Source organism: Salvelinus fontinalis, chromosome 15 (assembly GCF_029448725.1).
Source record: "Salvelinus fontinalis isolate EN_2023a chromosome 15, ASM2944872v1, whole genome shotgun sequence".
Classification (NCBI taxonomy): Eukaryota; Metazoa; Chordata; class Actinopteri; order Salmoniformes; family Salmonidae; genus Salvelinus; species Salvelinus fontinalis.
The window spans coordinates 38,624,218-38,636,720 of record NC_074679.1 but is presented as its reverse complement, the minus strand read 5'-3'; the positions used below and the strand labels follow the sequence as shown (position 1 = coordinate 38,636,720).

Genomic DNA, 12,503 nt, shown 5'->3' with positions numbered 1-12,503 from the left:
CTGAATCCACACTTTTTCCAAAATTGTCACTCCTACCATCACAGACTCATCTTTATCCTGACCCTCTGTGCAAGCCTCAGGCTCCGAGAACTTCATCACACCAACCACCTCCGATAATTCGCCCTCACTCACTTCCATTTCTCCTCCTGTCTTCGATTAGCTGTACAGCTCACTCTGCTTACAATTTCTACCATTCTTCTTTAACAGACCATCTCCCTTTTTTCCGCCATTCTTAACTGAATCAAGCTCACCCTCTTCCTCCCTCTCTCTATTCAACCTCCTCTGCCTGTCTTTTTCCCTTAATTCCTCCTCTGTATTCAAAGTATACGTCTCCTTATGATAGTATTGTACTTTCCCTAACATACATCTAATTCTTGCCCTCTCAAGCGACGCCATTCCCCTTGCTACATGGTGAACCCCCTACCATCTATGGCAAAACTAGCCAACTCACTTCTAGAGCTATGTTCTGCCCTTCCTTCGTTGTTATTGGTCAGACAGTTCAGACTCGGCCAGGGACTTCTGTTGTTGTGGTACAGTAAATTCTGTTGTGACTGTGCTAGCGATGATTTAACAGTATAATGTGCATTTAATGTAGGCTATAGTTCAACAGTCGACTCCAGATTACATGACTTTACTCATTATCCTATTCACCGTATGGTGACTGGTGAGACTCTTCGGAAGCTAACATGTGGTCCATATCAGGCCTAGTAATACCACAGATAAAAGTTACCAGTACCTTTGCTAATACCAATACACCGGTAATTGTTTTGCAGCTGGAGAGGCAAAATCTAGAATCGATTTGTATTTGTAAGGAATATCATGTTCCTAACACGAGGGACCCTTACTAACACCAGGCATTAACATGAAAACATGAAGTCCTATGACAATAGACCTTGTCTCTCTCTATCCCTCTCTAAGCCAGGTAGAAAACATGCACTCCTATTGACAATGCTTCTGCCTCTCTCTCTGCCTTTAATACGCAAGGTTAAAATCCCCAGGAGACTGTCAGGATGACAGGATGACACATTACACCCCAGTCATCAGACGGCATACCTACAAAGCCACTGGAGCACAAACATATCGCCAGCCATCACCCGTCTGTCTCACAGTCAAGAAAGGGCTTTGGACAGCGTGGGCTAACACGGATAAGATTGCATGGTTGGTATCAAGTCATTCTGTAGTCACGCTAGACGGCATTGCGAAAGGTGTCGTTTGTGAGGGCTCAGTTGCAACCTCATGCATATTCATTGATGTAACGTAACCTAAGGACTCCTCATCCATGCTCTGACACAGTAATACACATAGTGAAGACGTTACAATATGAAAATTACAATGTAATTTTGAACCAATTACGGTATTTGAAATGAACGTTTGACATGCTGTATAACTGTATCTATATTTACATTTCATTAAATTAACCACTGACCAAAGTACAGACCTATGTATTTAAACCATTAAATCATCCCTGTCTGTGTCTGTGTTCATATAGACTCTGTGGTGGATAAAGTTTATTCACACAGTGATGGAAATCATTTCATTCACATTCTTCAGAGAAGTGCAAGAAAGACGAGCATGAAGAGGATGAAACCCACGACAGAGGAGCTGGCTGGCATCATGAGCCTTCAGTGTCAACTCCTGCAGACCAGAATGTCTCCTGGTGTCATCCTTAACCATACATTAGAGAATAAGTTACAGGTAGGTCAGTAATCTGATTGGGTGGTGACCCTGTTACTGGCCATGCAGAAAAGAGGGAGCCCGTACCAAATGGCATCCCATAGTGCACCATATCGAGAATAAGTTGACAATTGGGACACAATAAGAGACTACAGTTCAAATCTCCTCGGCTCTCAGTCCGAGGCCTGGTACTAAATCATGTAATTAAAGGCCCAGTCTCTCAACGAGGACTGGCGTGTTGATGTTAACATGGGTATCACACGGTCACATGCCACCTGTTTGTTATTGTTCTCCATTAGAATCCTCTGAAGAGCTTGGCAGAATTAGTTTCCCTTTCAAAGAGCTAGACGGAATGTGCGCACAGCCTGGTCTGCACACAATAAGGTTAGGTAAAGCAACTGGATAGAAAAGGCTATGGTAAAAGTATTTTAATGATACCCAACTAATAATAACGTATTATGAGCAACATAAGACAGTGTGGTACTACTGTGTATACAATAACACTCAATATTATACAACAAAGCTTTGGTACTGTAGCTTTCAGTTGAAAGGGAGACCAGTACCAAATCATTATGCCTCGCATTACACATGTATTGTAGATGCATTCTTAGTATGCAAACCTGAATCCATTTATTTTATCTTGATGTAGGCGATACCTTCACATAATGAGGAATGACACATGCAACACTGGCTGGAACCAAAGCCTAAATAATTGACAGACATGTTTCATTGGATACAGGCAACGTTAGACGTATGGCTTACAGAGTGCATGTGTTATTGATGAGCTGGTGAGATGTACTTTAGTTTTCAGTGGAACTTGTATTGAACACAAGCTGCTAAAGTGTGTTTTAACTGAGTAATACAACTATAATCCATGCTTTTTGCTCAATGCCTATTTGATTTATTGTGGAAGATGAGCTAGGTAATTTACATAACAAGTCCTTGTTAGATCATGTGGTTAGATGCAGGTTGTTTTCCCACCACATTCCTACTTAGAAATGTGTGATAGATCACTTGAAACATGTAGTCAGAAACATTGAAAGTTAAACGCAATGTTAAGCCCAGATAAATGCAATAACACAAGATGTCTACTAAGAAATGTACACTGAGCTGGGCTCCCCACAGGAGCAGTTCCCCATGAATGATTTAAGGAAGATCCTTCTTCTTCCTGCAATATTGAGAAGCTCTGACTTTTTGTTTGTTAGAACGAAAATCTATTGAAATGGATTGATGTTAATGGAATTTATATGTTTAAATTAATGATTAGAATATTCCACCCTGAAACCATATAATTGTATGACATTGATTAGAATCATAAAATTATTATTAATGATGTGTGTAGTTTTAGTCAGTAAAATTATAATAAATGATGTGTGTAGTTTCAGTCAGAATTAGGGTAAAACAATATATTTGTACAATATGTCTTTATAGTATCCTAAACACAGACTGTCTGAGCAAAATTCGGTGCCGACCTTGGCGAGGGGCCACTGAGATTTGGGAGAGGGCAGGGATTACTTCTCACGGTCCCTAATCTTGGGGGAGGACATGGAGTACTTCTCGCGGTCTCCCTAATCTTTGTCGGGCGGGTAGTGATACAGTATGTGCGTAGGATGACAGCTTGTTTGTGTGTGAAGGTATGTGCGTAAGGAGCCAGTATAAAATGGATGTCTTTGTATTGTGGACTTCAGAACGTTCTCGTGAATAAACTGTACTAACCTTTTGCATAAGCTGAGTCTTTGACTAATTATTATTGAACCCATGGTCTTACAAACCTCGGGGATTGGTCAAAGCTATTGATTGATCGTTATTATCATTGGGATTGAAAATTCTCGTGACAATTGATTAGCTTCCTGTTGTCCCATACATACGCACACATGGCCTCACACATATTAGCGCATGTCTTTGTTTGCCTACAAAGAAATAGCCTAATTCTGTTCATACCTTTTCGGCCAACCCACATTTAGTCCCAATTCCCAAAGCTACTTTTAGTTCCCTTTCCAATGTAAATTGAATTCAGAATTCTGAGTCAGACACATTGCATTACCATAATTTCTTACATTACTAGACACATTGGATTCATTGAATGTGCTGTATGTGTTTGCATATCTGAACTTTAATGTCTTATAAAAAAGTTGCTGTAACGTGGTAGAACAAGTCTTGTTGGCTTGTCTGGCTTGGCACACTCCGTTTGCGATGACGTCTCTCTCTCACCAACCTACTTAGTTGTAGTTACCTGTTTGTCTCAGGTTCAACACTCATACACTATTCATTGACATATCACATCACTCCAGCCCAACTCCTGCCCTGGACAAACCATGTTCTTTTTAGCTCAACTTCACTTTTGTGACCTTTCTGTTTCTGCAGTGTAAATGTCTAAAATGGCTATATAGGATAACTATTTTGTTGCCCTCAGAGTTTGGTTTGTTTCTTTCACCAGAAACCGTTGGGAGTTGGTTTGAAGAAAAGGAAAGTGTGCCATTTTCTTGTATGGTATGTATGAACATCATTATATACATTTTCCGATAGAATTCATGGATAGCAATGCTGTTGTGTATAACATAGTCACAGCTTAATTTAAAGCATCAGCTTACCCCCCCCCCCCACACTTATTTTTGCAGGCCCCCTCTTGACAGTGGAGAGAAACAATTTTTAGAGTTAATTTCCTACAATTCTACACGTTTTGACATGGGGCGTAGAGAACATAGTTTAGCAGTTTTTAAACAAGTATGCTTTAATTCTACACATTTTGACATGGGGTGTAGAGAACATAGTTTAGCAGTTTTTAAACAAGTATGCTTTAATTCTACACATTTTGACATGGGGCGTAGAGAACAAAGTTTAGCAGTTTTTAACAAGTATGCTTTAATTCTACACATTTTGATATGGGGCGTAGAGAACATAGTTTAGCAGTTTTTAAACAAGTATGCTTTAATTCTACACATTTTGACATGGGGCGTAGAGAACATAGTTTAGCAGTTTTTAAACAAGTATGCTTTAATTCTACACATTTTGACATGGGGCGTAGAGAACATAGTTTAGCAGTTTTTAAACAAGTATGCTTTAATTCTACACATTTTGACATGGGGCGTAGAGAACATAGTTTAGCAGTTTTTAAACAAGTATGCTTTAATTCTACACATTTTGACATGGGGCGTAGAGAACATAGTTAAGCAGGTTTTAAACAAGTATGCTTTAATTCTACACATTTTGATATGGGGCGTAGAGAACATAGTTTAGCAGTTTTTAAACAAGTATGCTTTAATTTTACACATTTTGACATGGGGTGTAGAGAACATAGTTTAGCAGTTTTTAAACAAGTTTGCTGCAATTCTACACATTTTGCCATGGGGTAGAGAGAAGATTTAGCAACTTTATAACAAATTTCATGTCATTCTGCTCATTTTGACGAATTAAATCAAAGTTTATTGGTTGCGTACACAGATTTGCAGATGTTATTGCAGGGGCAGGGAAACGCTTGTGTTTCTACCTCCAACAGTGCAGTAATACCTAGCAATACACACATAATCCCCCCCCCCCCCCCCCCCGCAAAATTATCAATAATCACAAAATATTTTTTTTTAATGTATTTTGGGCTCCCGAGTGGCACAGCGGTGTAAGGCACTGCATCTCAGTTCAAGAGGTGTCACTACAGTCCCTGGTTTGAATCTAGGCTGAATCACATCCGGCTGTGATTGGGAGTCCCATAGGGCGGCGCACAATTGGCCCAAAGTCGTCTGGGTTTGGCCGGGGTAGGCCATCATTGTTAATAAGAATTTGATCTTAACTGACTTGCCTAGTTCAATAAAGGTTCAATAAATAAAATCTACAGATAGTCAGAGGCACACTCCAGATATGATTTACAAATAAAGCTTTTGTATTTAGTGAGTCCGCCAGATCAGAGGCAGTAGGGATGACCAGGGATGTTGTCTTGATAAGTGTGTGAATTGGACCATTTTCCTGTCCTGCTAAGCATTCAAAATGTAACGAGTACTTTTGAGTGTCAGTGGAAATGTATGGAGTAAAAAGTATATTATTTTCTTTAGGAATGTAGTGAAGTAAAAGTAAAAGTAGTCCAAAATATAAATAGTAAAATAAAGTACAGATACCCCAAAAAAACACCTAAGTAGTAATTTAAAGTATTTTTACTTAAGTACTTTACACCCCTGTTAAAAGTTACAGGGTTTAAAGGCTGTAATAGGAGAAAACTGAGGATGGATCAACAACATTGTAGATACTCCACAATACAAACCTAAATGACAGAGTGAAAAGAAAGAAGCAGGTACAGAATACAAACGTTTCAAAACATGCATCCTGTTTGTAATAAGGCACTAAAGTAAATCTGCAAAAAATGTGGCAAAGATATGAATTGAATACAAACCGTTATCTTTGGGGCAAATCCAATACAACACATCACTGAGTACCACTCTTCATATTTTCAAGCATATGTGTGGCTGCATTATGTTATGGGTATGCTTGTCATTGGCATGGACTAGGGATTTTTTGGGGATAAAAAGAAACAGAATAGAGCTAAGCACAGGCAAAATCCCAGAAGAAAACCTGGTTCAGTCTACCTTCCGTCAGACACTGGGAGACAAATTCACCTTTCAGCAATAGCCTAAAACACAAGGCCAAATATACACTTGAGTTGCTTACCAAGACGGCATTACAGTTTTTACTTAAATTGGCTCGAAAATTTATGACAAGACTTGATAATGGCTGTCTAGCAATGATCATCAACGAACTTGACAGAGCTTGGAAAAATAAAATTGTTTCAAAAAAGTCCATGTGTGCAAAGCTCTTAGAGACTTACCCAGAAAGACCCACAGCTTTCATTTCTGCCAAAGGGGATTCTAACATGTATTGACACAGGGGTAAATCAGCTATTTCTGTATTTCATTTTCAATACATTTGAAAACATTTCTAAAAACATGTTTTCACTTTTTCCTTATGTATGTGTAGCTGGGTGAGAGTTGAGGGGGAAAAACTATTTAATCCACTTGGAATTCAGGCTGTAACACAATAAAATGTGGAAAAAGTCAAGAGGTACGAATACTTTCTGAAGACACTATATTAAGGTCATGGGATGTGAATGATTTAAACTCCTAATCGGAGCCATAAGAGGGTGTGGTGGAAACCAGGCTACCTGCCTTAAGAAATACACTGGTTTAGTCTCAAATGGCACCCTATTCACCCATAGGGCTCTGGTCAAAAGTAGTGCACTATATTGGAAATTGGTTGCCATTTGTGACGCATCCACTAACTGTTATACTCTGCCATAAGAGGAGACTGATGTGTGTCTGAAATGGCACCCTATTCCCTACATATTGCACTTGGGCTCTGGTCAAAAGTAGTGCACTATATAGGGATCCTAAAGGCTCAAATCAATCGAATCCACAGTGCACTATTTGTTTATTTATTAATTAAAAAACGTAGTCTATGTCGCAATCAAGAACCTCCCACAAAATTACCTGAATTCTATTTACTTCACAGAGCTAGAAAAGGGCTCTTCTGGATCATGAAGAAATCACGTGGCCATAAGTCAGACCACGGAAAAGGAGGAAGAGGTACAGTATGCTACAACACACACACACATATATACACACACGTATATACGCACACACGCCTATATACACACACACTTCTATATACACACACACACACCACCCACCCCAATTGTTTCTTGTAATAATAATGGAGCTACACCAAATGCTTTCATACAAGCTTTGGTCCTAATCACTCTCTGATACTCTCTGAAAAAAGAGAAAAATATAGAGGAAAATGTTTAACATATCCTATGACACATTGAAAATAATAACATTAAACTTAAATTCAAACAAAAATAAAAACAATACAAAAAGTGACACAAACAACCTAAAAGGGTGGTTGTCAAGCTTAGCTATCGTCGTCCTGTCAGGCTGTTCTGACAGGTGTGGCCTCCTTGACTGTGATTGTCCAGGCGATGAGGCAGCCATCTTGGAGACAGAGGACCTGGACTTCATGGGAGGGATGGGAGGGGGAGGGGGTCCTGACCCCGACACCATCTCCCTGGCCTCAGTCACAGCCGTCACCACAAACGTCTCCAACAAGAGGTAAGCACAGAGCACAGTTCTATGTTGCTTGTGGTTTGCCATTCAATTTACACATGAAACACAATTCTATAGAGTTAGATAACATAGAAGCAAACTCTGAGTTTTGGATTGGAGACTAATGATTCAATTACATTGTTTACAATGTAGTATCTTGTAGTTTACAGAATTCTGAAATGAAAGTCTGCATTGATTTAATCACACTGAAACATGTTTCTAACATGTCTATAACATCAGATCAAAACCAGACATTAAGATGGAACCTAGTGCCGGGAGACCAATGGATTTCCAAGTAAATTTAAATATATGTTCAATGAATCAAGGAATAATCAGCATCTAAAAAACATTGCTATAATAAAGAGTGTTTATACATGATAACCCTATTTCACCAGGTTAGTGTTACCGTCATAGAGGCCAGGCAGCTAGTGGGGCTGAACATGGATCCAGTGGTCTGTGTGGAGATCGGAGACGATAAGAAGTACACTCAGATGAAGGAGTCGACAAACTGCCCATACTACAATGAGGTAACCAACCTGCCCTGGAATGATGAGTTTGATGATAAGAAGGAGGAGGTTGATGAGGAGAATAATGATGATGATAACAAGGTCTAAAGCGTTGTAATTACATGTATGGTCGTCAATAAAGCTACATGTATAATTTCAATAAAGTTACACATTTTAATAACAGAAGACTTCATGACACTGATACATTTATTTTACGTCACATTTCTCTTTTAGTATTTTGTCTTTGACTTCCACGTCTCACCTGATGTTATGTTTGACAAGATCCTGAAGCTTTCGGTGAGTAGCTTTACCACAATACAAACAAACAGTTTTGAAATAATTCCCCTCCCTATCTAAATGAACGGAGAGCAATGAGCAATGATTTGATTTGATTTTAATTGAATAAGAAAGTGGTCAGATGAAGCAGATGCTAAACTACAGGACTGTTTTGCTAGCACTGACTGGAATATGTTCCGGGATTCTTCCGATGGCATTGAGGAGTATACCACATCAGTCACTGGCTTCATCAATAAGTGCATCGGTGACGTTGTCCCCACAGTGACCGTACGTACATACCCCAACCAGAAGCCATGGATTACAGGCAACATCTGCACTGAGCTAAAGGGTAGAGCTGCCGCTTTCAAGGAGCGGGACTCTAACCCGGAAGCTTATAAGAAATCCCGCTATGCCCTCCGACGAACCATCAAACAGGCACGTCGGATGTGGCAGAGCTTGCAAACTCCAGTATCACAGACTACAAAGGGAAGCACAGCCGCGAGCTGCCCAGTGACACGAGCCTACCAGACGAGCTAAATTACTTCTATGCTCGCTTCGAGGCAAGTAACACTGAAGCATGCATGAGAGCATCAGCTGTTCTGGATGACTGTGTGATCACTCTCTACGTAGCCAATGTGAGTAAGACCTTTAAATAGGTCAACATTCACAAGGCCGCAGGGCCAGACGGATTACCAGAACGTGTACTCTGAGCATGCACTGACCAACTGGCAAGTGTCTTCACTGACTTTTTCAACCTGTCCCTTACTGAGTCTGTAATAACAACATGTTTAAACAGACCACCATAGTCCCTGTGCCTAAGAACACTAAGGTAAAATGCCTAAATGACTACCGACCCGTAGGTCTCACGTCTGTAGCCATGAAGTGCTTTGAAAGGCTGGTCATGGTTCACATCAACACCATTATTCCAGAAACCCTAGACCCCCTCCAATTTTCATACCGCCCCAACAGATCCACAGATGATGCAATCTCTATTGCACTCAACACTGCCCTTTCCCACCTGGACAAAAGGAACACCTATGTGAGAATGCTATTCATTGACTACAGCTCAGCATTCAACACCATAGTGCTCTCAAAGCTCATCACTAAGCTAAGGACCCTGGGACTAAACACCTCCCTCTGCAACTGGATCCTGGACTTCCTGACGGGCTGTCCCCAGGTGGTAAGGGTAGGGAACAACACATCCGCCACGCTGATCCTCAACACGGGGGCCCCTCAGGGGTGCTTGCTCAGTCCCCTCCTATACTCCCTATTCACTCATGACTGCATGACCAAGCACGACTCCAACACCATCATCAAGTTTGACGATGACACAACAGTGGTAGGCCTGATCACCGACAACAACGAGACAGCCTATAGGGAGGAGGTCAGAGACCTGGCCGTGTGGTGCCAGGACAACAACCTCTCCCTCAACATGATCAAGACAAAGGAGATGATTGTGGACTATAGGGAAAGGAGGACTGAGCACGCCCCCATTCTCATCGATGGAGCTGTAGTGGAACAGGTTGAGAGCTTCAAGTTCCTTGGTGTCCACATCAGCAACAAACTATCATGGTCCAAACACACTAAGACAGTCGTGAAGGGGGCACGACAAAGCCTATTCCCCCTCAGGAGACTGAAAAGATTTGGCATGGGTCCTCAGATCCTCAGAAGGCTCTACAGCTGCACCATCGAGAGCATCCTGACTGGTTTCATCATTGCCTGGTATGGCAACTGCTCGGCCTCTGACCACAAAGCACTATAGAGGGTAGTGCGTACGGCCCAGTACATCACTGGGGCCAAGCCTCCTGCCATCCAGGACCTCTATACCAGGCGGTGTCAGAGGAAGGCCCTAAAAATGTTCAAAGACTCCAGCCACCCAAGTCATAGACTGTTCTCTCTGCTACCGCACGGCAAGCGGTACTGGAGCGCCAAGTCTAGGTTCAAGAGACTTCTTAACAGCCTCTATCCCCAAGACATAAGACTCCTGAACAGCTAATCAAAGGGCTACCCAGACCCCTCTTTTACGCTGCTGCTACTCTCTGTGTATTATCTATGCATAGTCACTTTAACTCTACCTATATGTACATATTTCCTCAATTACCTCGACAAACCAGTGCCACCGCACATTCACTCTGTACTGGTACCCCCTGTATATAGCCTCGCTATTGCTATTGCTATTGTTATTTAACTGCTGGTGTTTAATTATTTGTTACTTTTATTTTCTATCTTTTTTTTAGTTAACACGTTTTTCTTCTTCACTTCTTAAAGCATTGTTGGTTAAGAGCTTGTAAGTAAGCATTTCACTGTAAGGTCTACTACACCTGTTGTATTCGGCGCATGTGACAAATACAATTTGATTCGATTCGATCACTGTGTCCATCATTTATACAGTCATTCATAAAATTCAACTCAGGTCACATATTAATGATGCACATTGCAATCTTCACTTTGCTCATCCATCCCTCAGGTAATCCACTCCAAGAACCTCCTGCGTAGTGGGACTCTGGTTGGCTCTTTCAAACTGGATGTAGGCACTGTCTACTCGCATCCAGGTCAGGGAGAAATAGTTGGAAACATAGTAGCTTCTAGTGACCTATGTCTATACTCTATGACTCTGGTACTGATCAGTATACCTCACATATGAATGTCACTTTTTTAAATTATTTTTGTCTCATAGAACACCAGTTTTTCCACAAATGGGCCCTTCTCTCTGACCCTGATGACATCACTGCCGGGTGCAAAGGTTACATTAAATGTGACATCGCCGTCGTGGGGAAAGGAGACAACATCAAGACTCCACACAAGGCCACCGAAACCGATGAAGATGACATAGAAGGGTAAACGACCAACATATTATTGGGGATATGAGTGTAGTAGTAATAATGTAGTAGTAATACTGTAGTAGTAATTTAGTAATAATAGTGCAGTAATAATAGTGTAGTAATATTGTAGTAATAATACAGCAGTAGTAATACTGTAGTAGTAATACTGCAGTAATAATACTGTAGTAGTAATACTGTGGTAATAATACTGTAGTAATTATAATGCGGCGATGCTGTAGTAGTAATAATGTATAAGTAAAACTGTATAAGTAAAACTGTAGTAGTAATAATGTAGTAATAATACTGCGGTGGTAATACTGCAGTAGTAATAATGTAGTAATAATACCGTGGTAGTCATAATTTATCAGTAATACTGTGGTAATAATACTGCAGTGGTAATACTGTAGCAGTAATAATGTAGTAATAATACTGTAGTAGTAAAACTGTAGTCGTAATACTGTAGCAATAAAAGCAGCAACAGGCCAAGCTCTAGAGTTCCTGTGAAAGCTCTCCCATCTCACAAATCTTGATTACTTTCTATTGCTGTTTTAGTCATAGAGATACAATGCAATGTGTTACAAGTGTTTGTCTTTAATTCTGTGGTTTCAGTAACCTCCTGTTACCTGAGGGGGTTCCCGCGGAGCGTCAGTGGGCTCGCTACTATGTGAAGATCTACAGAGCTGAGGGCCTTCCCAAGATGAACACCAGCATCATGGCTAATGTCAAGAAGGCTTTCATTGGGGAGAACAAGGACCTTGTGGACCCTTATGTACAAATACTCTTCGCTGGCCAGAGGGTAAGTAATAGCACTGTTCTGTTGCTGTGCTGTGTTATGTTATGTTACATTATGTTAAGCTATGTTACATTATGTTATTCTATGCTATGTTAATATGCTATGTAGGGGGCACTATTTTCACTTCCAAATGAAAAGCGTGCCCAAAGTAAACTGCCTGCTACTCAGGCCCAGAAGCTAGGATATGCATAAAATTAGATTTGGATAGAAAACACTCTAAAGTTTCCAAAACTGTTAAAATAATGTCTCTGAGTATAACTTGACTGATTTGGCAGGCGAAAACCTGAGAAAAATCCATCCAGGAAGTGGGATTTTTTTATGTTTGTAGTTTTCTATTGAATGCCATTAC

At 40.6% G+C, this 12,503-nt stretch overlaps 1 protein-coding gene across 2 annotated transcripts in view; it reads left to right on the top strand.

Annotated features, from left to right (window-relative positions):
- Positions 1-12,503, top strand: part of LOC129811930 (otoferlin-like) — a 41,142-nt gene that overhangs the window by 1,346 nt on the left and 27,293 nt on the right. Inside the window, exons 2-12 of one of the 2 annotated variants that reach the window (XM_055863710.1) lie at positions 985-1,158; positions 1,552-1,695; positions 4,112-4,164; positions 7,165-7,238; positions 7,631-7,763; positions 7,998-8,052; positions 8,153-8,284; positions 8,498-8,560; positions 11,007-11,091; positions 11,217-11,376; positions 11,971-12,157. In XM_055863710.1, the coding sequence (XP_055719685.1) occupies positions 7,190-7,238; positions 7,631-7,763; positions 7,998-8,052; positions 8,153-8,284; positions 8,498-8,560; positions 11,007-11,091; positions 11,217-11,376; positions 11,971-12,157 (864 nt within the window). In that variant the 5' untranslated portion in view covers positions 985-1,158; positions 1,552-1,695; positions 4,112-4,164; positions 7,165-7,189. Of the gene's footprint in view, positions 1-984; positions 1,159-1,489; positions 1,696-4,111; positions 4,165-7,164; positions 7,239-7,630; positions 7,764-7,997; positions 8,053-8,152; positions 8,285-8,497; positions 8,561-11,006; positions 11,092-11,216; positions 11,377-11,970; positions 12,158-12,503 lie in introns of both variants that reach the window. The other variant, XM_055863709.1, reaches the window with a different exon arrangement.